At 40.3% G+C, this 26,438-nt stretch overlaps 1 protein-coding gene across 1 annotated transcript in view; it reads right to left on the bottom strand.

Annotated features, from left to right (window-relative positions):
* Positions 1-26,438, bottom strand: part of LOC111978294 (AT-rich interactive domain-containing protein 5B-like) — a 69,649-nt gene that overhangs the window by 28,197 nt on the left and 15,014 nt on the right. Inside the window, exon 4 of the mRNA XM_024008274.2 lies at positions 14,824-15,054. Within this exon, the coding sequence (XP_023864042.1) occupies positions 14,824-15,054 (231 nt within the window). The remainder of the gene's footprint in view (positions 1-14,823; positions 15,055-26,438) is intronic.

The raw sequence follows: 26,438 nt of genomic DNA, 5'->3' as shown, positions 1-26,438 counted from the left end.
CTGCTGCTGCAACAACATCTTATGAAATACTACTGTACTCAGTGAAATAAAAATCCACAACCACATATAAATGAGCTGCACTCTTTACTGAATCACTACTGACGCAAGTGCCACTTTGACTCTTGGTCCAAAATAGCAACTTCTTTGTTTTTATTCCCACATGAATTTGAAACTAATTATAGGGCCTATATTTCATTGACGTCCAAATATGTTTTTGAGAGTCCGACATCTTCCCAGCAAAAGGGAGAAATGGTTTCACTACAACCCTGTGACCCAAATAAGGCCAAAGTTCATATACAGAGGAGGGAAGCACAGTGAAAAATCCTTCAGGCTGAAAATCCCCTCTGACTGCCAGTTGTGTGTAAAGTGTTGGGTATTATTAGAACAATACAAAGGAGCCTTCCGAGTGTGGCAGCGGTCTAAGGCACTGCATCGCTGTGCTAGAGGCGTCACTACAGACCCGGGTGCTAGAGGCGTCACTTGGTCCAGCGTCGTCCGGGTTAGGGGAGGGTTCGGCCGTGGGGGCTTTACTTGGCTCATCGTTCTAGCAACTCCTTGTGGTGGGCCGGGCGCCTGCAGGCTGACGTTGGTTGTCAGTTGAACGGTGATTCCTCCGACACATTGGTGTGGCTGGCTTCCAGGTTAAGAGAGCGGGTGTTAAGAAGCGTGGTTTGGCGGGTCATATTTCGGAGGACGCATGACTTGACCTTCGRCGCCCACGCCCGTTGGGGAGTTGCAGTGATTGAGACAAGATCGTAATTGGGGAGAAAAAGGGGGTAAAAAACATGGCTAACATAAAGGCTAACAAGGCTAACAAAATACAAGGCTAACACAAAATGTTCAGAAAACCACAATTTCAGATGCCTCTAAATTGAAATGATACGATATATTTACAAAATGATAGCAATTGTAACAGATGACAAAGTTTTCCAAATCAGAATCAGAACTATTAAAGGAATGATTTATTATTACAAACTTATTATGAATTTAAGGTTTTTCAAATGTATTTCACTTCAGATAGTCGTGTACACTCAAATATTGGGAAGGTATTTCAGAAAAAAGGATTTGTTAGTGAACAGGCCATGAAGAATATAATGCAACCACAGCACAATACATAATTTTGTTGCTGAGAGCTATTCTACATTTAGTGAAGAATGTGGTTTGCTTATTCTCAGTAAACACTGGGGATGTTGACACACAACACATGCACATAATGCCAAGCATGCAAACGCGTTAGTACTTACTGTTCTTCCTTCTCACTAACCAGTGAAAGACAGTAAGATGGAGGAAGCAGGGCCAGCATTATGGGCAGGCTTTAAAGGGCCTGGCCTGCCCTACCATACCTCCTTGCCCATCCAAATAAAATATTCAAATATTAATCATATATTTGACTGAGACGTGCTCCGACAGAAAGACGCATCAATCTCAGATAAAGCATGCGAGCAAGCGAAACAGCATGTATCTGATGTTGTCTGGACAAGAAGAGTATGGCATGTCATACTATTTTTGTCCAGACAGTGTCAGATACATGGGTTACATATAGTGAGACAGAGGGGTGCTGTTTCGCTCACTCGGATGCTTACTCCAGTGAGATATTTTCAGCAGAGTGTAAGAGGCGAAGCAAGAGGGCWCACTCTCGCCAAAATCTGTCCAGAATAAGCGGTTCTATGGGATTAATATGCAGACCTAAACTTGTCGTCTGCTTTCCTGCCTTTGGGACAACCACTCCGAATGTTAGGGTGGAGACATGAGCATTTCGTCATTATATATACCGATCTCTGGTGTCAACCACTTGCGAATTGGAAAGGAATGTTGGCAGGTGCTGGCTTCCCCTAAAATAAATAGATATTTTGCCAAAATGATATAGTTACTCCTCTCTAAATAAAATACTTTACCAGAGAGCATGACTTAGCCACAAAGGATCATGAGCTTATTATTATTTTTTTTAAATAGCTGTTGATTGTTTCAAATCGCAAGTAAGTAGGTCTATGCCTATTTAAGAAGCGTGACATTTGGGCAGCGCACGTGGCAATAGGCCTAGCTGATTATTGAGTTGCGGGTCTCGGTAAAAAGCATCAAAATTAAGTGTGAAGATAATGTGTTTTGAGTATAATTTAAAATGTTGAGACAAGAAGAAGGGGAGGGGTGTGTGGCTAAGATACACTGTAAAAATAGAAAGTCTCAAAACACCATTATTGTGTAACGAAACCATGAAAAGTAATGCACTTAAGCTGAGATCTGGTGTTTGAATGTCAACCCAATGTAAGTGTTTTAATAGACAGAATGTACTCAAACACCTAAAGTGGTTCTTCAACCTGAATATTGGTGTTTTTAAGAGAGTGTTGTGAAAACAATTTTAGGGTTTCAGTGCATGTAATAGGCATCATACAATCAATGGTTTAAAAATGCAAATGGTTCATAATCTAAATATTTATTGATGATTAGGGCCTATGGATAATATTTTTACTTAATTTTTTCAATGCTTTATTTAGAGAGATTAGAAACAGGAGTGGCAGATAGTTGGGACTTTTATCCACTCAACCACACAGCCACACTGTAAGAAATTATTCTGGGGTGAATAGAAATGTACAAAAAACATCTACTTAATATTTTGGGAAAATGGTGTGTAACTCTAAATGTTTATACTTTATGATTCTTTCACACAATGGTGTATGCATGTTTGAAGTAGTGATGCACCGATATTACATTTTTGGCCAATACCGATATCCGATTTTTCCTTGCCAAAAAAAACGCTTACCGATAAAAAAAAAATTTGCAGCCTTTTAAGCATTCTAGTACAGTTAAGTAGTTAACACACACACATGGACGCAACGGTCTAAGGCACTGCATCTCAGTGAAAAAGGCGTCACTACAGTCCCTGGTTCGAATCCAAGCTCTATCACATCCGGCCTTGATTGGGAGTCCCATAGGGCGGCGCAAAATTGGCCCAGCGTCGTCCAGGTTTGGCCGGGGTAGGCCGTCATTGTAAATAAGAATTTGTTCTTAACTGACTTGCCTAGTTAAATAAAGGTCACACACACACACACACACGGCACTGTATTGTCCTCAAAGCGAGCAAAGAAGTTGTTTAGTTTGTCTGGGAGCAAAACATAGGTTTTCTTTTTGTAGTCCGTGATTGACTGTAGACCCTGCCACATACCTCTCGTGTCTGAGCCATTGAATTGCGACTCTACTTTGTCTCTATACTGACGCTTAGCTTGTTTGATTGCCTTCCGGAGGGAATAGCTACATTGTTTGTATTCGGTCATGTTTCTGGTCGCCTTGCCCTGATTAAAAGCAGTGGTTCGCGCTTTCAGTTTTGGAGGAAAAAAGGGGGAGGCTTGCAAGCCGAAGAACACCCTCCCAAACGTGAAGCACGGGGGTGGCAGCATTATGTTGTGGGGGTGCTTTGCTGCGGGAGGGACTGGTGCACTTCACAAAAATAGATGGCATCATGAGGCAGGATAATTATGTTGAAATATTGAAGCAACATCTCAAGACATCAGTCAGGAAGTTAAAGCTTGGTCGCAAATGGGTCTTCCAAATGGACAATGACCCCAAGCATACTTCCACAGTTGTGGCAAAATGGCTTAAGGACAACAAAGTCAAGGTATTGGAGGGGCCATCACAAAGCCCTGACCTCAATCCCATAGAAAATTTGTGGGCAGAACTGAAAAAGAGTGTCCGAGCAAGGAGGCCTACAAACCTGACTCGGTTACACCAGCTCTGTCAGGAGGAATGGGCCAAAATTCACCCAACTTATTGTGGGAAGCTTGTGGAAGGCTACCCGAAACATTTGACCCAAGTTAAACAATTTAAAGGCAATGTTACCAAATACGAATTGAGTGTTTGTAAACTTCTGACCCACTGGGAATGTGATGAAAGAAATAAAAGCTGAAATAATTCATTCTCTCTACTATTATTCTGACATTTCACATTCTTAAAATAAAGTGGTGATACTAACTGACCTAAGACAGGGAATTTTTACTGGGATTAAATGTCAGGAATTGTGAAAAACTGAGTTTAAATGTATTTGGCTAAGGTGTATGTAAACTGCCGACTTCAACTGTAAAAATACATACAGTACCATACAGTTTGGACACACCTACTCATTCCATGTTTTTTTTTTTACTATTTTCTACATTGTAGAATAATAGTAAAGACATCAAAACTATGAAATAACACATATGGAATCAAGTAGTAAAAAAATTGTTAAACAAATCTAAATATATTTATATTTGAGATTCTTCAAAGCAGCAACCCTTTGCCTTGATGACAGCTTTGTACACTCTTGGCATTCTCTCAACCAGCTTCATGAGGTAGTCACCTGAAATGCATTTCAATTAACAGGTGTTCTTCGTTAAAAGTTAATTTGTGGAATTTCTTTCCTTCTTAATGTGTTTGAGCCAATCAGTTGTGTTGTGACAAGGTAGGGGTGGTATATAGAAGATAGCCCTATTTGGTAAAAGACCAAGTCACGTACAAGTCAAGTACACTAAACAAAAATATAAAACGATACATTCAACAATTTCAAAGATTTTACTGAGTCACACTTCATGTAAGGAAATCAGTCAATTTAAATAAATTCATTAGGCCCTAATCTATGTATTTCAAATGACTGGGAATACAGATATGCTATTGTTGGTCTCTGATACCTTAAAAAGGTAGGGGCATGAATCAGAAAACCAGTCAGTATCTAGTGTGACCACCATTTGCCTCATGCAGCGCGACAGATCTCCTTCGCATAGAGTTGATCAGGAAGTTGATTGTGGCCTAAGGAATGTTGCCCCACTCCTCTTCAATGGGTGTGCGAAGTTGCTGGATATTGGAGGGAACTGGAACACGCCAGAGCATTCCAAATATGCTCAATGGTTGACATGTCTGGTGAGTATGCAGGCCTGGGACTGGAACATTTTAAGCTTTCAGGAATTGTGTACAGATCTTTGCGACATGGGGTTGTGCATTATGATGCTGAAACTTGAGGTGATGTTGGCGGATGAATGGCACGAAAATGGGCCTCAGGATCTCATCACGGCATCTCTGTGCATTCAAATTGCCATCGCTAAAATGCAATTGTGTTCGTTGACCGTAGCTTATGCCTACCCATAACATAACCCCACRATGGGGCACTCTGTTCACAACGTTGACATCAGCAAACCGCTTGCCCACATGACACCATACACACTGTTGGCTATCTGCCTGGTACAGTTGATGACTCCCGGTACAAACCGGGAGTTTGTACCAATCCGTGAAGAGCACACCTTCTCCAGTGGCCATCTAAGGTAAGCATTTGCCCACTGAAGTRGGTTACTGTCACGTCTGCTCCCGCTCTTCCCTCCCCCTGGTGCTTGAGGGCGCCAGGTTGCCCTGCATCACGCACTCCTGTCATCCATCACGCACACCTGCCTTCTTTCGTCACGCGCATCAGCGTTATTGGACTTACCTGGACTCACTTATCACCTGTTATTACCTCCCCTTTATTTGTCAGTTCCCCAGCTCTGTTCCCCGCTTCTGCATTGATTGTTTTTTGTCTTGTTTGCTGACGCTGTTCCTGTCTCGTTCCATGTCCGTTATTTATTAAATGTTTGACTCCCCGTACCTGCTTCGTCTCTCCAGCGTCAACTCATGTGACAGTTACGATACCAAACTGCAGTCAGGTCAAGACCTTGGTGAGGACGACGAGCACACAGATGAGCTTCCCTGAGATGGTATCTAGCAGTTTGTGCAGAAATTCTTTGGTTGCAAACCCACATTATAATTTTTTTTTTTTAACTAGGCAAGTCAGTTAAGAACAAATTCTTATTTTCAATGACGGCCTAGGAACAAGAAACTGCCTTGTTCAGGGGCAGAACAACAGATTTGTACCTTGTCTGCTCGGGGATTTGAACTTGCAACCTTTTGGTTACTAGTCCATTGCTCTAACCACTAGGCTACGCTGCCGCCCGAGTTTCATCAGCTGTCCGGGAGGCTGGTCTCAAACGATCCCGCAGGTGAAAAAGTCGGATGTGGAGGTCCTCGGCTGGCATGGTTATACGTGGTGTGCGTTTGTGAGGCCGGTTGGACGTATTGTCAAATTCTCTAAAATGAAGTTGGAGGCGACTTATGGAAGAGAAATTAACATTCAATTCACTGGAAACAGCTCTGGTGGACATTCCTGCAGTCAGAATGCCAATTGCACACTCCCTCAAAACTTGAAACATCTGTGGCATTGTGTTGTGTGACAAAACTGCACGTTTTAGAGTGGCCTTTTATTGTCCTCAGCACAAGGTGTACCTGTGTAAATGCTCGCTAACAGGGATGTAATCAAATTTGTGCCCAAAATTTGAGAGCAATAAGGTTTTTGTGGACAATTTATGGGATCTTTTTATTTCAGATCATGAAATATGGACCAACACTTTACATGTCGCGTTTATATTTTTGTTCAGTGTAGTTGACAATCTTAGTTATAGGCCTACTGCTGTGTTAGCCTATAAGCTATCTTTGAGTTCCATGCGCTAATTTCTTTAGTCAACAATGGATCCCGGTGTATCAATGTGTCCATATGACAGAGGCTGGTGCTCTCGCATTAGTTGAATTTTAACTTTTGAATTTGTATAATTTTAATTCAGATTTTTTATGATTAACCACGTGACAATTTTCAGAATCAAATACTTTGTTTTGCAAATTAAAATCCTAACTGCCACGCAGATCGGTAGAAATGGTAGGATAAATTGTAAGCTTCCCAAAACTTGACACTTGTGCGCCGCCTATGGTCTTTACTATAACAAGCGTGTGCACACACAAGAGTTCCCATGAAAAAAACATGCTCCTTATGGATATCGGATGCCCATCCAATTGATTTGTTCTCACACCGGCCCTGGGAGGTGGTTTAAAGAAAGATGACTGGCATACTATTTTCCTCCTCATTTCCATGATCTTTTAGTGAACACCCATCATTCATGATTTCTGTAACCCAACTAAATGCCAGATTATGAAGCAAACCAAGCACATGTACAACTGTACAGCCAATAAGCTTCTAACAAACAAAAAAACTTAACAAATAACAACATCTCTACTGGCAGCAAACTTTCTGATTGTGTATGTTTTTCCTGCTGGGTAGCTCCACTGTTGTGACATTTTCACAGTCACTGAGCCTGKTGTGTTTGAAAGGGGGCTCTAACAGAGGGCAGCTCAGTACTCCTGACACATGTCAGGCCATGATATTACATGTACTGTAGGATTAAACAGACTTCTACAAATGAGCTAAATCCCCCGTGAACAACAGCCTACGGTGTGACCCACCCAACCTAAAGGTCTATAACCTAATGTTTATACAAGTCTTTCTCTCTCTCCCATATGTAGGATACTTTTTATCTTAATTTAGAAATGTCACACAGTGAGGGTAACACAGTGGGGGGGTGGTGGGGGTGATATGGGGGTAGCATTGTGATCTTCACTCATCCTCTGGCATTATGCTATTCCCCAGCCAACCTCCTAATTTCCTATACAAATTGTGTAGCAGCCCTTTCCTGCAGTCAAATACCAAATTGCCCTCTAGTGTCCTCATGGGTGGAATGTTATTCATATTTTTCATAATTAATAAACATTTTCTTTTTCAACAGCCGAAAATCCGGTGTTTAGAAAAATCCGGTGGTAGAATCAGTATTTATGAAATCAGTGGTGTCAAGTACTTAAGTAAACATACTTTATAGTACTACTTAAGTAGTTTTTTGGGGGTATCTGTACTTTTCTTGACAACTTTATTTTACTTCACTACATTCCAAAAGAAAATAATGTACTTTTTACTCCATACATTTTCCCTGACACCCAAAAGTACTCGTTACATTTTGAATGTTTCGCAGGACAAGAAAATGTTCCAATTCAAGCACTTATCAAGAGAACATTCCCGGTCATCCCTACTGCCTCTGAGCTGACGGACTCACTAAACACAAACTCTTCGTTTGAAAATGATGTCTAAGTGTTGGAGTGTGCCCCTGGCTATCTAAAAAATAAAATTAAAATAAATGAAATGATCTGTACCATTCCTTTTACTTTTGATACTTAAGTATATTTTAGAAATTATCTTTACTTTTGATACTTAGGTATATTTAAAACCAAATACTTTTAGACTTTTAGTAGTATTTTACTGGGTGACTTTCACTTTTACTTGAGTCATTTTCTATTAAGGTATTTTTTACTTAAGTATGAACACTTAGTACTTTTCCATTACTGTGTGAAATTTGAAATGTGCATAAAAATGTGCTACCTAACGGGTTAGCTAGTTAGTGTGTCTGCTTGCTGGCTGAACCAGTCTCAAATCAATCCATATGAAACGAAAGGCAGGGATGCTAACAACGCCAGTTGACACACTCAATGCCGAATACTCCTTCTAGCTAGCTAGTGTAGTGAAATTCTAGCTAATGCACAAACTAGTTTTCATGATATCTACTCTGCCATGATTACTGCACAGAGTTCTACAGCACAGCGGACTGCTCTCTGCGACGTTATCGCATTGGCCAATTGTTACAAAGTAGCGAGGCACGGTGCCAGCTGTCAGAGTCAGATACATGCTGATTTCTGAGAACAGTCCCATAACTTTGGTGCCGTACAACTTCATCAACAAGCTGGCAAACTAGTGTTAGGCGGATGGGCAAAATCTCGATTTTAGAAATGAGTTCAACGTCCTACAAGACAGATCGGTTGAGGAACGAGCGTCATGTAGGAGTGACGCCATCTGATGTGAGAAAATGACTATTTCCTCTCATCTAAGTGGTTTACTATTACTGCAGGTGTTCAGAAATGTGAAATATAGTGTGACAAGTAGCCTACAGTAGTATGCTAGTAAGTGACAGCGGTAGTGAAATAATGTGATGGCTTGTTATCCTTTCAGAGCTGAATACTGTAATGAGATGGCTTCCTATTGCCTGTGTTTATGTGAGCTAARGAGTAGCACAATGCCATGCTCTTATCATGGAAATGACAAATTCAACAAATCTCATTTGAATGACAATAAAAGTAAATGCAATAGCCATTTTCAAATGCTCAAATTTCAATATGCGACTACCGACAACACCCTCTATCCTCTTGTTTGTTGCAAGAATTTGTAAATTAAATTCTGCCACCATCCTGGATAAGTCACAAGTCACAATTGATTTTACATTGAATTTATTTCTGGGAAATATAATTACATGAGAAAATGATTGCTATACCCAACAAACGTTGACTGTCGAACATTAAAAACCTATTATCAAAGGGAACAATTTGCCAGATATATCGTAGAGGGCAAATCTAGCCATATATTTGTGAAGATGAAGACCAAACGCCAGGTAGTAATTATCAATCATCATCAAGATCCTGTCTGGACCGTAGTACCCATGGCAACAGGCCCACATCGCAGCATGTATGTTTACAGGAAATTGAACAGTTCTTTTTCAGTTCAGCCTCTCGCTTCCCAACCTCACAGGTGAACACAGCATTTAACTGCCAGCATTTAACTACATTGCCCTTAAGTGGGCATACACACTTCCATTATGTCCACTACTATTCCATCTGGTTGGCTTAACCACAGAGCCAAACGTTAACAGCCCTGCAAGCTAATGATGCAGCTGAAGACACAAGTCCGTAATATCTCGATGTTGTTTAATAAGGACATGGAGGTTTAAGTTCCCAAGCAAAGATCAAGGCTATTTTTTTTGTTCATGTCTCTGTTCATCGGTTTGTAGTTGTACATATACTAAATGCCTTAGTGCAGAACTACATTCCATGTCATAAAGGCTCAAACTAGCTTAGATAGAAAAGTGTCTACTGTATGTCATTTTAAAAGGGTTGTGTGAAGAGAATATTTTTGTCACATCTTACCCAACAACCCTCTGATACTTTACTTATACTGAATAACCATGCTCTTTCATCCTTCTGGAATTAATATTCAATTTACTTAAAACAAGATCTGCTAATTAACATGATTAGCAAATAAACCAAAAGCAATTTGAGCTAAAATTGGCAGGAGTGCGGATGAATTTGCCTTGTTTATTATTGCTGTCATTTTCCACTGCGGCTTTATTTATGCAGTGTTGTGTATGCCCCCCTTGGGAGGGAACATTACTCTTTCATCATATCAAATGAAGTGAAACGGAGTTATTCCAGGAAGAGCCAATTAAACTGTTCAAACACGTTTATTATGAAATCATTCTCATTGGATGGAGTGTGTTTGAGGGTGTGAATGTGTATACTTTGTGCTGTGCAAACTCAAAGTTGTAGTGCTTGAGTGTACACTAATGTACACTAATATAAATGGTACACTCAAGCATTGAATTCCCCCTATACCATTCCCACATGTACAATACAATACATTTAACTTAAACCTAGAGATTAACAAGTTTTCTTTACTCTTTCAGAATCAAATCAAAATGTAACTTAAGCACACCTAAATTTCTCCCTCTCTGTCTTCCATTCTTTTTGTCCACTTTCCTCTTCATGTGACACACTCATGCTCTTTGCAGTGTGTCATTGGGACTCATTAACACAGATCATTCTCTGAACTCTGCCAGCTTAAACCAAAACAAGGCTGACAAGCAGAGTAAGGAATGCACTGAACTCTGACCTCAATCTTGATAACATCACCCTACTCCATTTAGATCCAGTTACAGTGTGTGATTTTAACATACATACGTTCTGCCCCCACACCACCATCATACATCTAATCTGCTCTATCCCATTAGCAAATATATGTAATTAAAAATATGAAAACAGATACATTAATAGTGTCATGATCTAAAAATACATATATGGAGAGTTTACATGTTGGAGAGTTTACAAAGTCCAGTTTCAGATTTGCCTAGTGCCTTTGAGTTGGCAGTGTCGCTTAATGGCTATTGTTTAAAGAGAAAAAAAACCTTTTAAGGATGAAAGTCAAGCATAACAACACACAGAGGGCCTGTCCCAAATATGGCATGTCTTTCCATGAGCGCGAATGTAAAACAGACAAAATTACGTAATGTGGGATTTGCTAAAAATGGGCTAACCTTCAAACGTTTCCAGATTATTGCTATTGACAGAGTGAAACAAAAACTAAATGGGTCTGGGGTTTTAAATAACCAAACAATCTGTTTCATATATAACTACCGAGCAGTGGAGGAGCTCAAGACTTATGCTATTCATTACCGGAAGGGAGAAATCACAGCGACCTATAAATAAATGAATGCACGGATAAACGCACCCATACATCAATAAACCATATTTATTCTCATAGATTACGCTCTGGTTACATTTGATGGGATTGAGTTAACCAAAGAGCTATCGTTACGACGTTGTCATGTAAAATCTTCCAGCATGGTGATTATAAATAATCATATTCATTTCAAATAGGTCAGGGCATGCTTTTCCACTATACCTATTGTCTGGTTGTAGGGCAATTTATTATTCTGAGAAATAGTGAGATATTTCCCTCGATGACTAACACAGAGGCCTTCCTCCATTGTACTGTAATGAGGATGTGAGAGAGTAGTGTAAGTAAGAATGATGCTATTTACGATACTCATAAACTATGTTCAAAAAGACCAACATGCCCCTACCTGCAAATATGAGGAGCAAAAGAGCCCCCTCACAACATACTTAAACTTCAAGGGTGTATAATATCATCACTCATGACTCATGGATCTGACTCCAGGCTCCAGCATTCTACTCCTCAACCTCTATAAGATGTGTTGTGTAGGAATTAAGCCACATCAAGAGCCTGTGAAAGTCTTCTCCCTCCTCGCTCTGTCCAGATAAATGATACCTCTCCAGGCTTTTTTCTGTACAGACTAAAAGGCCTATAATAATGTGCATCAGGGCAGCTTGTCCTGTATGTTTCTAATTAGGATGAAAAATAAGGGATATTATGCTTCACCACACAGTCATGCTAATTCAGTGGACCGAAAATGCTTTTAGTTCAATACCAATGTGAGGTTCTTGCTAACATCTTGTGGAAAAACTCAGTGTATATGAGAAAATAAAAGCTATATGATTACCCAAATACATTAAAACAGTGCCAGCTTTATAACCTGATTTTAGCTTCGAAAAAAGATTTCAGAGCAGAAATTATTCCAATCTATATGGGAGAGCACATGTTAACAGTTTAGCAGGATAAAAATGGGCCTGTCTTAGGCAATCTCCAGCTTTACTGGGATTTAGTGYAGGGGAGTGACACAGGCACACAAAGGAAATCATTCCTTTATCAGTGTGTTTACATTCTGGCCTCATACTGGCCATGCTACAGTGCTTTTACAGGAACATTAACACAGTTTACACTCCAGAGCAAGTGTCCTTCATTTCACAATACGTTAAAAATAGAATCTCTTTAGGATCTATGCATCTGGTAAGCATTAATATCCAGCAATAAATCCCCCGCCCCCCGAGGATTACTAAAATAATTCAGATGGATTCCAGAAAATGCTCCTCTTTAATGAACATTAAAACAAATATGAGTGGAAACATCTCAAACAGGCAAACAATAACAACCCTTTTTGCACAAATAGATATCGATTATATTTCCTTTCCAGACATAGCAGCTAGAATAAAAGACTAAACGAAGGAACGAGCCTGTAGTTTCACCCCAAACATGAGTGCCTCATCAGCTTTCAAAACACTGTTTGTTTAAGCAATGGGTATTATGTTTCTCAGAGGTGGGGGCAGGGAAGGTAAGCAACATTATTACTTTGTTGCAGGAAAAGAAGAATAACATGTCTCGAAATATTCTGAAAGCATGGTTCCACAGTTGCCGGGCAGGTAATTATACCAATGTTCAAGATAACATGTTCTCTCACAGCATATTCCAACCACAGAATTACAATTCTAGTATGATTGCCAAAGAGTAAAGGTCATCATACTGCCTCTATCTCTCAATGGAACTGCCTTGGAACACTAATATTACTTCAAACTTTTCTTCCTAGATTATATTATGTAATTCATCATTTTTGTTCTATCATATCTGTGTGGTTGTACAGAAGAGTATTCTCACAGAAAATGTGAGAATAATATGTGATAGTCACATTGTCAATACCCTCTCCGCAGTTTGGTAGAAATTAGGCTACATGAATATGGAAATAGGAAGAAAGTTGTCTGACATCATGTCAAGTTGCCTTGCTATTACTAAGGCCTTGAGTAACCAAACCATAATAAACCCTCAAGTTTATATAAATGACAGTGTCACTTATTGGCCCTCTCTAGATAGCAGAATTGTAATTATCAGCAGTGTTCCAGTAATTCTGCAGTGACACAAATGACATTATGTCCACACGCCCTGAGGTGGCTGTTTGTCAACAGAACGTCTGTTAAAGGGGCAACCCTAGAAAAAGATTTGGCCAATGATAAAGGTCAAGATTAGCATTGGAAAAGCATAAATACAATCGTTTACGGTCACTTCTAGCTTTAACAACGGCCCATTATTCACTGCCCCTGGCACTTGACCTAATAAAAATCTGGATTAAACATGGGTGAATTTAATGTTTCCTAACACGAATAAAACACACATTAATGTGGCGGATTGAGAGAACTGGTGTTTACATAAAGGAATTTCAGTCAGAGTGTGAAAAAGGCTTGTTCCTGAATACGGTGTAACACTAACAGGCGCTGGCACTATGAGCCAGTAGTATGAGCGCTGGCACTATGAGCCAGTAGTATGAGCGCTGGCACTATGAGCCAGTAGTATGAGCGCTGGCAACTATGAAGCCAAGTAGTATGAGCGCTGGCACTATGAGCCAGTAGTATGAGCGCCTGGCACTATGAGCCAGTAGTATGAGCGCTGGCACTATGAACCAGTAGTATGAGGGCTGGCACTGTATGAGCCAGTAGTATGAGGGCTGGCACTATGAGCCAGTAGTATGAGCGCTGGCACTATGACCAGTAGTATGAGCGCTGGCACTATGAGCCAGTAAGTATGAGGGCTGGCACTATGAGCCAGTAGTATGAGGGCTGGCACTATGAGCCAGTAGTATGAGCGGCTGGCACTATGAGCCAGTAGTATGAGCGCTGGCCACTATGAGCAGTAGTATGAGCGCTGGCACTATGAGCCAGTAGTATGAGCGCTGGCACTATGAGCCAGTAGTAATGAGCCTGGGCACTATGAGCCAGTAGTATGAGGCGCTGGCACTATGAGCTCCAGTAGTATGAGCGCTGGCACTATGAGCCAGTAGTATGAGCGCTGGCACTATGAGCCAGTAGTATGAGGGCTGGCACTATGAGCCAGTTGTATGAGCGCTGGCACTATGAGCCAGTAGTATGAGGGCTGGCACTATGAGCCAGTAGTATGAGGGCTGGCACTATGAGCTAGTTGTATGAGGGCTGGCACTATGAGCCAGTTGTATGAGGGCTGGCACTTTGAGCCAATAGTATGAGCAGCAGCAGGATGTGAGCATGCTATTCATACAGTATTTTCCTAGGCATAAAACAGTTTCCCCTCACCTCCTCGCTTCTCTTTTAAAATTCAATTACCCACACTGACAATCTCTCCCACAATTTTTAGCTGTCCCACAATTACTATGAGTTAAGCTATACAACAGTGCTCTTTGTGGAAACGCACAAAGTTAAAGAAAGACTATCTTAAGGGCTGATGATACTCAGTCTGGTGTGTTTTGAAGGGTTGGGGTCAGTTCAATTTCAATTCAGTCAATTTAGGAAGTGAATTGAATCATCTCAGGTCCATAGGGCATTTTGAAATCATGAATTGAATTTCAATTCATCCCCTGAAGTGACTTGAATCAAAGTAGAAGTGACTCCACCCTGGGTGATGTTTAGTCGGCGCAAAATTGGAGAAAACCTTTCGAAACTGAGCAGTTACTACCTGCACCCTAGCGCTTTGGGATTTACCGAACTCTTCGCAGACGCTCTCATTCTGCAGCAGGGTGGGGTGTTCGAAGGTGTCCCTGCAGTAGAGGATGCGTGTGGTGTCGTGTTGGGAGGCGATGCCGCCCAAAGCCAGCACGGTGTGGTCCGTCAGCAGGGCAGACGGCTGCTCTCTGAGCCGGGCCAGGACCGAGCGGTAACGACAGTACTGGGGGTAGCTCATCACCAGCACCTTCTTGCCGTCATCTTCCTGGCCTGGAACAAAACAAATGTAGAAACAAACAGTTAGCCCTAGTTTCAAACAAATATAGTTTAAACCCACACACACGCTGATAATGACACATTTCACTTGGATAGGGGGATTAATAATACTTTATGTATGACGTAAACTGATAATAGCAGAGGCAAAGGGAAAGCAAATGTCAAGGCAACAGAGATTTTCACATCTAGATTGACAGGTTTTAACAAGCAACTTATAGGTAAATTCAAGCAGCAGTTTTCCCAGGATTGTTCATTTTAGGAAAACAAGCATGTAAGAAATGCCCCTTAAGGCAGTCTTGTCATTCAGAAACAGGCAGTTTATGTAAAAAATGTTGTAACCTTCTTAGAGAAAACTCCAGACAATCCATCAAAATCTACCAGCTGATATGGCTATGTATATCATGCAATATATGACAGGAAAAAACATATACTTTATGATGGTGAAATATACTAGTATTGAGCCCAAACCGTGTACTGTTAGACATGAAATAATAGAATATACTCCTTGGCCCATATAAGCATAAAAATCCACCATGTATGCATTGCAACACATCTACAGAAATGTAAGGTTGAGTTGGCAAAACTGCTAGACCAGGGCAAGGGAAAGATAAATCATAAAGAAATGGAACACTCCCTCATTCACCCTCCCTTCTCTCTCCCTATTTCTCTTGTTCTCTCTCTTTCACTCTGCATACAGTATAGACTGAATATCTAGCTATTAGAATTTGTTGAACAATCCCTGGGTAGCATTACTTGGCATATATCCAGCCAGAGGTGTTATGCATAATGAGGTGTTGAATGCAAGCATTCTGTAGTAGCACCTACTCAAACATTCCACAACATAACAATGGGACTTTTTATAATGGTTACTGTACATGTACTAGGTTTTGGGTGATATGGATAATAATTAAAATCATAATTGTCGATGATAATCATTGATATGAAATATGATCTGAATAGTCCTACAAAAATGTGTATTTCTATTGGACAGGGTCAGGTGGCACACCTCTATTTGACACCATTAATTTGCAGCCCAGCCCTACTTGGTACCATAGTCCAATAGAGCCACCCTTCACAGACAACCGAGCCAGTTAACTACACATGACTAATACTTCAAAAGGGAGGGAATGAAAGCCCCCTCCTCAAACACACACACCACAGATGTGTGTCTGTGGTCGCATGCAATTACTGCTTGGTGGCACTTGGTTTTTATCCAAATGTCAAGGATTTTATTTGAACTAGCCAACCCTGGAACCTGGCAATCTCCTGAGGGCCCTCCCAGCATTCTCTTGATTAGATTCAACTTGCTGAGGAAGAAGCCATGGGGCATTTGACTGTATGTAGGACTAAGTACCTGTGTGTGCATGAAATGGCGTGTGTGTGGTGTGTGTGTGTGTGTGTGTGTGTGTGTGTGTGTGTGTGTGTGTGTGTGTGTGTGGTGTTTGGGGTGTGTGTGTGTGTGTGTGTGTGTGTGTGTGTGTGTGTGTGTGTGTGTGTGTGTGTGTGTGAGAAAGCACGTGTGCATAATGGTATACACACTTTATGTCCCTTTGTTCGTAAAGTCTGACCTTTCCAAATAAAGGACATTGTTATCTTTACATAATAATTTTAATTGGCTGGGGCCTTAGCTCTGTCACTAGAGAGTTAAAATCCGGAGAGAAAGGACATTATGTAATTGATCTCTCTCTGTTTTTACTACTTTCGACTAAAGCAGCTGGTTTTTGACAAGAAGCTTTTGTGTAGGACCTAGAGGCACTTCTATGATGATTAAACTACCATGTAACAGATTTTTATTTATTTTTATGCATCGTCAAGCCATCTCAAAACTAATAAACACAACACAGTGTCTGTATCATCAGCATAAACACAATGTGACAGGATGTAATCAAAACCATTCAAGACAGGTGATTACTATTCATAACCGAGGACATATAAGAGTGTATTACACAATATGCAATTCAACTGTAACTATACAGTAGATGGATTATAGTGCCTCCATAAGCAATCTAAGTGCAGAACTCAATTACAAGGCAACTCAAGGACAAGGTCGATGAATCTGGGATATAGGCCTACTATTTATAATACCGCTGCTTCCTGCATCACTATTACTCTGAACAACCATAGGCAATGAGCGCATTTTTGCTTTTCACTTCTCCGGTCATTGATAACAACCCTTTCAAACCTACTTGTGGGTTTCCTTCCATTGAGATTGCATGGTGAAGAGTAAAGGAAAATGTATTTTCAAACACAGACTCCAAAAAACTATTTTATGCTAGGAAAAACCCAATGTATTCACCAAATTGCTTTTGTAAACTGTATGGCTTACATTTCAAACAAGCGTACAATCATTACACCAGGCAAAAGAACTGACAAGATCTTTCAAAAGACTGTGACTGAAGTTCTGTTCACTGAGGCAAAAATGCGGACATACATCATTCTCATACAATCTGTCAGTCGCTAAGTCCTAAATCACTCACTCAGCTGAAATTTGCTGTTGTCAAAATTTCCACATTATCTAACCAGCCAAGGAATTTACTGAAGCTTAATGTGATAGGATTTGAGAGAGGTAATAAATGTATGAGCCAATAACGTCACTTTGATATCTGTTCTTACAGTAGGTACCCCACAGATATCAAAACAACATGTAAAGCTTTTCAAAGTAGAGGGAATAAACGAGGGAAACTGGAGAAGGAGACTATTTTGTATTCTCTCGCCATCCACTACCTTTTTGCTGTTCAGCTCTGTATTGATTTCAGAGGTTGCCTTGTTTCCATTTACCAAAGACTTCTTTCATAATGTATAACACATAACGGATTCATCCTCCTCTCTTTCCTGCAGCATATACACTTTTCATATAAAGGACGACACGGAGAGCTATATGCATGCTGGCTCTCAAGCTGTTTGTTTTTATTGAACCAAAAAAGCACAGCATCTGCCAGTAATAAATACTGGACGGAATGCAAAAAGACAATCATATTTCAGTAACAACTAGCTTGTACTCCCTAAAAAAAAAAAAAATCAAAACCCCTTCATATTCATGACGCATAATGTATCCACCATGATTCAATGGGCTCCAATCACCACTGCTACATTACACTCAAGTATTGACTCGCCTCTTCACAACAACCAATAATATCAGCTGCATCAAAAAATGGCCCGGTTTAGATCAGCCCTAAGAGAACTATTAGTCCCTGTTATATTCACAAGGCATGTCCGTAAAGCCTTCAAAGCGAATGGTATTCTCACAAAAGGCCACAAACACCCAGAGGAAATGTTCTATTGAAATGYTATGAAGGGCAGCAGAGGGCTGCTCTCTCTGCAAGTTGGTTCCTGTTCTTAATTATCTAACAGCACTAAAGTGCCTCTTTCTGTTCTAGATTTTTTAAGGAGTGGAGAGGGGGAGGGTGTCCTCCTGAGACAAAAATAAACATTTATATAATTTTCACCTCCATTTATTCAAGTGTGCTGCGCAAGAATTCAGGGCAGCTATATGGATACAGAAGAAAAACACGGCACATTTACTCTACACACTGTTCTTKATTTGGTTCCAGATGTTCTCACAGTTCACATCATTTTTTTAGCAATAAACGACATTTTAAAAAACATACTCCTATTTCAAAATGGTTTAGAAAAAGAACGCAGCACTTTCCCTTTGTTGATTTATGTGATTCTATTACATTAAACATTCCTTCCCCTAAGCGGGCTCTGCTCCCTAGCAACAAGCGCTAGCAGTTCTAATGTCGTTGGCATGGGGCCAGTGTAAGCTGTCTGCGTTATTGATTGCTAGATTGAAAAGTTTGCATTTAATAGGCTCTGTAATACATGATGAAATTATTCAGAGCTCCTTGTGCCAAATTGGTTCCTTTTACTATCAAAGACTATGGCTATTACAAACAAGGCAGCATCCCAATGTTCCAGAGGTTTTATGCCTGAACCAAATTATAGCTTCAACCCTGCATCACCACAACCATACTCCAAACATAAGACCCATAATTGCCTATACCAGAAAGGTATTATTGTTAGGAACAAGAAAGTTGACTTAGACAAGCAGAAACAGAGATTTTACCGAACTGACAGTCAATATCTTTTGTCCGTGGTAAACAGGCCCCAACAGCGTACCTTGGTCTTTGTATTATTCATCCAGTGAGATTAATGGCTCTGTTTGCCGTTCCCAATCCAGATACTGCAGTATAGCACTACTCCTCATTCACAAATTATTAYCAGTGGCCAGGCTGTTATGTAGAAAACCTTACCCAAAGGAGATTATCAGTGTAAATGACTGGTTCTAAGGATGAAAAGAAGGCCAGGGAAAATCGGAGGCATTTAATTCCACTACTTCTACAGTACCAATCAAAAGTTTGGACACACCTACTCATTCAAGGGTTTTTCTTWATTTTACTATTTTCTATATTGTAGAATAATAGTGAAGACACCAAAACTATGAAAGAACACATATGGAATCATGTAGTAACCAAAAAAGTGTTAAACAAATCAAAATATATTTTATATTTGAGATTCTTCAAAGTAGCCACCCTTTGCCTTGATGACAGCTTTGCATACTCTTGGCATTCTCTCAATCAGCTTCACCTGGAATACTTTTCTAACAGTCTTGAAGGAGTTCCCACATATGCTGAGCACTTGTTGGCTGCTTTTCCTTCACTCTGCTGTCCAACTCATCCCAAACCATCTCAATTGGGTTGAGGTCAGGTGATTGTGAAGGCCAGGTCATCTGATTCAGCACTCCATCACTCTCCTTCTTGATCAAATAGCCCTTACACAGCCTGGAGGTGTGTTGGGTCATTGTCCAGTTGAAAAACAAACGATAGTCCCACTAAGCTAAAACCAGATGGGATGGCATATCGCTGCAGAARACTGTGGAAGCCATGCTGGTTAAGTGTGCCTTGAATTCTAAATAAATCACTGACAGTGTCACCAGCAAAGCACCCCCACACCATCACCCCACACCTCCTCTTCCATGCTTCACGGTGGGAGCCACACATACTCCAAAACGGGCTCCCGAGTGGTGCAGCGGACTACGGCACTACTTCTCAGTGATAGAGGCTTCACTACAGACCCTGGTTCGATCCCGGGCTGTATCACAACCAGCAGTGATCGGGAGTCCCATAGGGCGGCGTACAACTGACCCAGCGTTGTCCGGGTTAGGGGAGGGTTTGGCCTTGGGTAGGTAGTCATCATAAAATAAGAATTTGTTCTTAACTGACTTTCCTAACTAAATAAAGGTAAAATAAAAATATAAAATAAAACATGCAGAGATCATTAGTTCACCTACTCTCCGTCTCACAAAGACACAGCGGTTGGAACCAAAAATGTAAAATTTGGACTCATCAKACCAAAGGAAAGATTTACACCGGTCTAATGTCCATTGCCCGTGTTTCTTGGACCAAGCAAGTCTCTTCTTATTATTGGTGTCCTTTAGTAGTGGTTTCTTTACAGCAATGTGTCCATGAAGGCCTGATTCACGCAGTCTCCTCTGAACAGTTGATGTTGAGATGTGTCTGTTACTTGAACTCTGTGAAGCATTTATTTGGGCTGCAATTTCTAAGGCTGGTAACTCTAAATGAACTTATCCTCTGCAGCAGAGGTAACTCTGGGTCTTCCTTTCCTGTGGCGGTCCTCATGAGAGCCAGGTTCATCATAGCGCTTGATGGTTTTTGCGACTGCACTTGAAGAAACTTTAAAAGTCCTCTAAATTTTCCGGATTGACTGACCTTCATGTCTTAAAGTAATGATGGATTGTCGTTTCTTTTTGCTTATTTGAGCTGTTCTTACCATGATATAGACTTGGTCTTTTACCAAATAGGGCTATCTTCTGTATACCACCCCTACCTTGTCACTACACAACTGATTGGCACAAATGCATTAAGAAGGAAAGAAATTCCACAAATGAACTTTTAACAAGGCACGTCTGTTAACTGAAATGACTACCTCATGAAGCTGGTTGAGAGATTGCCAAGAGTGTGCAATGCGTCATCAAGGCAAAGGGTGGCTACTTTGAAGAATCTCAAATATAAAATATATTTTGATTTGTTTAACACTTTTTTGGTTACTACATGATTCCATATGTGTTCTTTCATAGTTTTGATGTCTTCACTAATATTCTACAATGTAGAAAATTGTAAAAATAAAGAAAAACCCTTGAATGAGTAGGTGTGTCCAAACTTTTGACTGGTACTGTAAGTCCAAAGGGGTTTTCTCCCAGGTGATGATATCCAATCTCCTCTGATGGGCCGGCCTTTCCATTTGTCACGCGGCATTGTTCGACACAAACTCAATTGAGCAGCTGTAATCTTGGATCATAATGATCATGAATGAGTTCATGGCCTATACATTTTCCGTGCATCTAGAATATAATTGATGAGAGTTTTCCTTTAAATATATCTTTAATGGGACACAGAGTTCTCATTTGAGCCAAGATTTGGAATTGGGTCAGAGGGAATTACATGTCATTCCTGATTAAACTTGCTGTGTATATTTCCTCAAAGCCCCCCCCCCCCCAATTGTAAAATCATGGCAGATCACTGAGGGCATACAGAGTATAAAAAAGAACATGACTTAATATTTCAGTTAAAGACAGAAAGAAAGGGGAGTAAACTACAGACTATTGAGGACATGCATGTTTCCTATTCTAAGGACTATAATGAGAGAAGAGGGGGTGGGGGCTGTCACTCAACAGAGCCCATTGTGAATTCCTGTCATTATGTAAGAAACTCTCATATTAGCAGATCTGTACAGGGAAGCTTAAAATAAACAGTAGATAGGCTAAGCCAACTGGAACTAATTAAATAATTACATCCAGTACAATGAACAATTTACATGGATGAATGTAAGAACAACTACTGGAACATTTATTTCCAATAACGGAATAATATTAGTGCCATATTGATGAAACAATGTTGTTTTTTGTCCCCAAAATGTAAAACCTTGAACAGTTAGATATACAAATATTCATATTGTCGTGCAAAAATAATATTGTTGTGTCAAAATAAGATTGGCATAAAGTGCCTCCAAAAATCCATGATGTATGGCTAAAAGACACTGTTCACTCTCCTTTTTAATTTGTTTTCACAACAATGACTGGGAAAAATGGTGGAGAGTAAAAGGGCTAATGAATAAAACTGATTTTAACAAGTGGCCGACACATAGAAGACGYAAATTAAATAACTGCCAGGACAACACGATGGAAAAAAGAGTCTATGAATTATTAAGTCTATCAACTAGGCCCATGTCTTTCTTTGTTCTACCTGTGAGAAGTATCACACTTTTTTAGAAACAACAAAACATTACTCAAACTGTCTAAAGGTACTTCCCAAACGTAACACTTCGTATGGGTAAACTAACCGTAACATTTTAAAGGTAGACTCAGCGATATGACGCAGGTGCACAAAGTAAACAGAATAGTGGGTCAATTTCCGCAACAACTAAGAGCGTTGAACGCAAGGCTAAACTTCTTAGCTGTTTTGGTCCCGTACCTACCACGCTCTAACAACGTGAAGGGAACCCATGCACATGCGCAGATACTGTGTGTGACTGTGTGAGAGCGGAATCTTGCATCTTGCTCATCGCAATATCTGTGGTGCTGCTTGTGGCAACGTCATTTCGCTGAGTCCACCTTTAAATATCCACATTATTCAATATGATTTACAAATACTGAAACTTTTCTTAAACAATGTCAGTGGGAAGCCAATCATTGACCCTGAGTTTGACAGCACTAACAACCCCCCACTGACAAAAATGACTTTGTTCCTGTGCAGTGAATATGAATGGCAAAGCTGTTTTTGCAGTGTGGGATTTTCCCGCAGTGCTGTTCTGATTGAATTCCAGCGTGTAACTGTAATCTGCACAAAAAGACTGCAACTGGAGCAGCATGAAATGCATTCATAACACAGATGGACTAATATATGTTCTCATGAAATATTCAATGATATTATGGTGGGATGATGGGCTGGCAATAAAAACTAAAGGGCAAGGCATACTTACTCTACGAGCCTTGGCAACCTATATAATAAAAGCCACATTGTATATTCGCAAACAAAGTGAATGCCCTCAAGTTGAAATTAATAATGTCACTATGATGGCTTTAAGAAAAGGGTGTGTGCGTGTGTGTGTTTGGTTCTGTGTATGCGTGTGTCTGTGTATCGTGTCTGTGCATGCATGTGTGCATGTTGATGTCTATTTATCCTGTCTTTTTCTGCTCAACTTTAATGAAACGAATCCAATAAAGATAACTTGATTAGGGAATCTTTGAGTGGAGTAATGCTCCCTCTATGTGTCTAGCTGTTTGGGATGGCTTTCATGTTATAGGAGAGATCACATCAATAACAGGTATGTTGTTTCAGAGCTGGTTAATGGACAGACAAAACCCTTCATTTCCTCTGTGAGATCACCCCTGGGTTCCCATTGTTTAAGAGTCCACCAGAAAAGCCTCTCACCCCCTGAAGCACACAGGTGAAAACAGCTTGAAATTACAAACATTATCTGACATTTTGAAAGAAAATGAAATGAATAAACTGGTTTTGCCATCGGAATCCAAATTTGATTACAAAGCACATGCCTGCTAGAACGTGTTTTTCTGGCCCATTCAAATTCGAGGCATGCTCAAACGCTCCCCACATCTAATAGATTTTTCCACCCCGCCACACAATTTACTGCTTACAGATTTAGAATTATTTGGCTTCCGGCCAAACTTCAGTCATAAGGGAATTAATGATATGAGCAGATCAGTGAGCGAAAAACAGCTTGTGATTCTCTCTACAACAGGTTTGAAAATAATGAAAAGGACATGCCCATAAACCAAAACCCACTGCTATCAGAGTCACACAATCAATAGAACACTCCATTGAATTACTTCAAAGCTTAGGATAGTTCAAGAATTTGTTTGAGGAAATTGCATAGGGAGAGAAAATGACATCTATGGCATCTATCTGATTAATACACAGTTGAATGAAGAATATGCTTTACAACAAGACATCCTTTGATTTCAAATCCATGCCTTTGTCTATAGGATCACAATATATGTGTCATAGTCTGTTTCCTCCCACAGTATAATAGAAAAGCTACATAAACTACAATCATATGTTTATTACTGGGATAATTCAAGCTAGAGAAAGAAATCTGGTTTCTATTCTCTTATCATTCCGTTGAGCTCTCTCTGAAAGATAATGCGAAGGTTATAATCTATAGACTGTATCAATTCAAAATATTTAAACTGAAACATTTTCTGAAGATTGCCAGTGGCAGCATCTGGACAGTTATAAATAATGTATAATGCTTTATGCACTGGATTAATTATATTTATATGGAGCACCTGTGAAACATACCATTTTCATTCAAGTAGGAATGTAAATGTTGTTAACTAGAAAGCAGCATGGTTGACTGTTCTTCCTGTAAATAATTTAATCATCGACCTCCAGCTAGGTGAGAAGAGAGGGGGGTAGAGAAAGAGTAAAAAATGTGACCTTGCACAATTCATGTCATCATGTCACAGAACAAGTCTTTCTGGGTGAAAGAGCTGCAGTTGTGAAGAATGAATCATGACCCAAATGATCCACACATGTTCTCTCTCTCTCTCTCTCTCTCTCTCTCTCTCTCTCTCTCTCTCTCTCTCTCTCTTCCTCTCTCTCTTCTCTCTCTCTCTCTCTCTCTCTCTCTCTCTCTCTCTCTCTCTCTCTCTCTCTCTCTCTCTCTCTCTCTCTCTCTCTCTCTCTCTCTCTCTCTCTCTCTCTCTCTCTCTCTCTCTCTCTCTCTCTCTCACAACCTCATTTCCTTCCTCAACATCGGGGCTTTTCTTAATTGTTGGAACATACAGTAGATGGCTAGATGCAGATACTGATGTCACAGTAATATACTGCATGTAAAAAGCTTGAAGTTAAAAATATATATTAAAATAAACATCTTAAGCCATGTGTCTTTTGCCAGATGTCCTGTATGGTAGAGATCCCATATCATATTATTCTTGTAACAACACATTGAGGTTTCTCCTATATCTTCCCCAGAAATTACATCTTTGTCAAATAGAACACAGGTAGTCCGTTCAACACCAGATTATATTTGTACAATCTCTTTATTCCTCACTGTATTACACAACATCTATCAGTCTCCTGTCCAGTCCACTGGAATAGAACAAGAAGAAACCAATTTTGACAGGCCCAAAATTGGGACAGTTCTCTTAGGGATCGATGTAAACTTTCCCTGCTAAGGCTGCATGGTGGAATTGGTCTCTTTACACCTGCAAGTCCAGATAAGTGTAATTTTGCTCTTAACCCTGACCATTTAGTATGTGGAGAGCCTTGAAAACAGTTCATTCTTCCTCAAGACGGCACTTGAATTATAATAGCCATCGCCACTCTCACTCCACTCTCACTGTAAAAATAATCACTGTAGTCGATGCGGCGCTCTAGCTAGCAGGCAAGGCAAGGGCACTGTTTTTCAAATTAATTACAGTGGAGATCTCGGGTTTTCCTATCCTTTGTGATCAGAGCACATAGCTTAGTTGCTATAATATCACATCATATAATTCACATAAACAATAGCACTGTGATTCTGCTATTCATGACACTGTGATTCTGCTATTCTGCTATTCAGTCTCATTGACTGTCTGCCAGGAAATATTTGGATGCACTAGCATACAAAATGTTTCCCTCGAACAATAGAACAGTGTATTACTATTTAGCGCAAAATTGATTTCCATGCAATCTCTGTCAGTATCCTGTTCTTTCAATGAATAAATGGCTCTGATATATACTGTAGATCATCCATGTTATGAATAGAACTGATAAAGCACGAAAGCTCTATCCAACAATAAGAAACTCAATGACTTATAAATAATAATTTCCCCAAAATATCTCAAATCAAATAATGATTCAGAAGCTTTAACAAAACCTACATTGCTAGCGGCAGGACACTCGTGGAAAGCGTGCAATATCTCTTGTTGATTCATATTTCATTTCAATCATCAGCTCATCACAGCCATATAGCTATCCAAACTGCAGCTCACTGGAATAGCGTGCCTTTGTTGAATGATTCCTCTCTTATCGTTAGAAAGCCAATGGCAGGCAAGCGAGGGAACACATGCCACAGGGCTAGGGCTGCTGGTGCCCTGCCAGGGGAGTTCTGCTGACCCGGCACATTCAGCTGGCAGCCAGTGAGAGACTCCACTGGAGGGACAAGTGCATTTACACAGCCTGATGGAGTCATTAATGGCTACATCGCTCATTAGCATCACACAGACACAGACAATATTAGAAGGTGACGAGACTGACATCAGAAAAATCGATACAGCTTTTTTGTCCCTCTGATATTTTCTGCTATTCCTATTACACAATCACCACAAACGCATATATAGAGAAGCACTGGCGCGC

Source organism: Salvelinus sp. IW2-2015, linkage group LG18 (genome assembly GCF_002910315.2).
Source record: "Salvelinus sp. IW2-2015 linkage group LG18, ASM291031v2, whole genome shotgun sequence".
NCBI classification, from domain to species: Eukaryota; Metazoa; Chordata; class Actinopteri; order Salmoniformes; family Salmonidae; genus Salvelinus; species Salvelinus sp. IW2-2015.
Note: the sequence above shows the minus strand (reverse complement) of the source record. Positions and strands in the feature narration are given on the sequence as shown.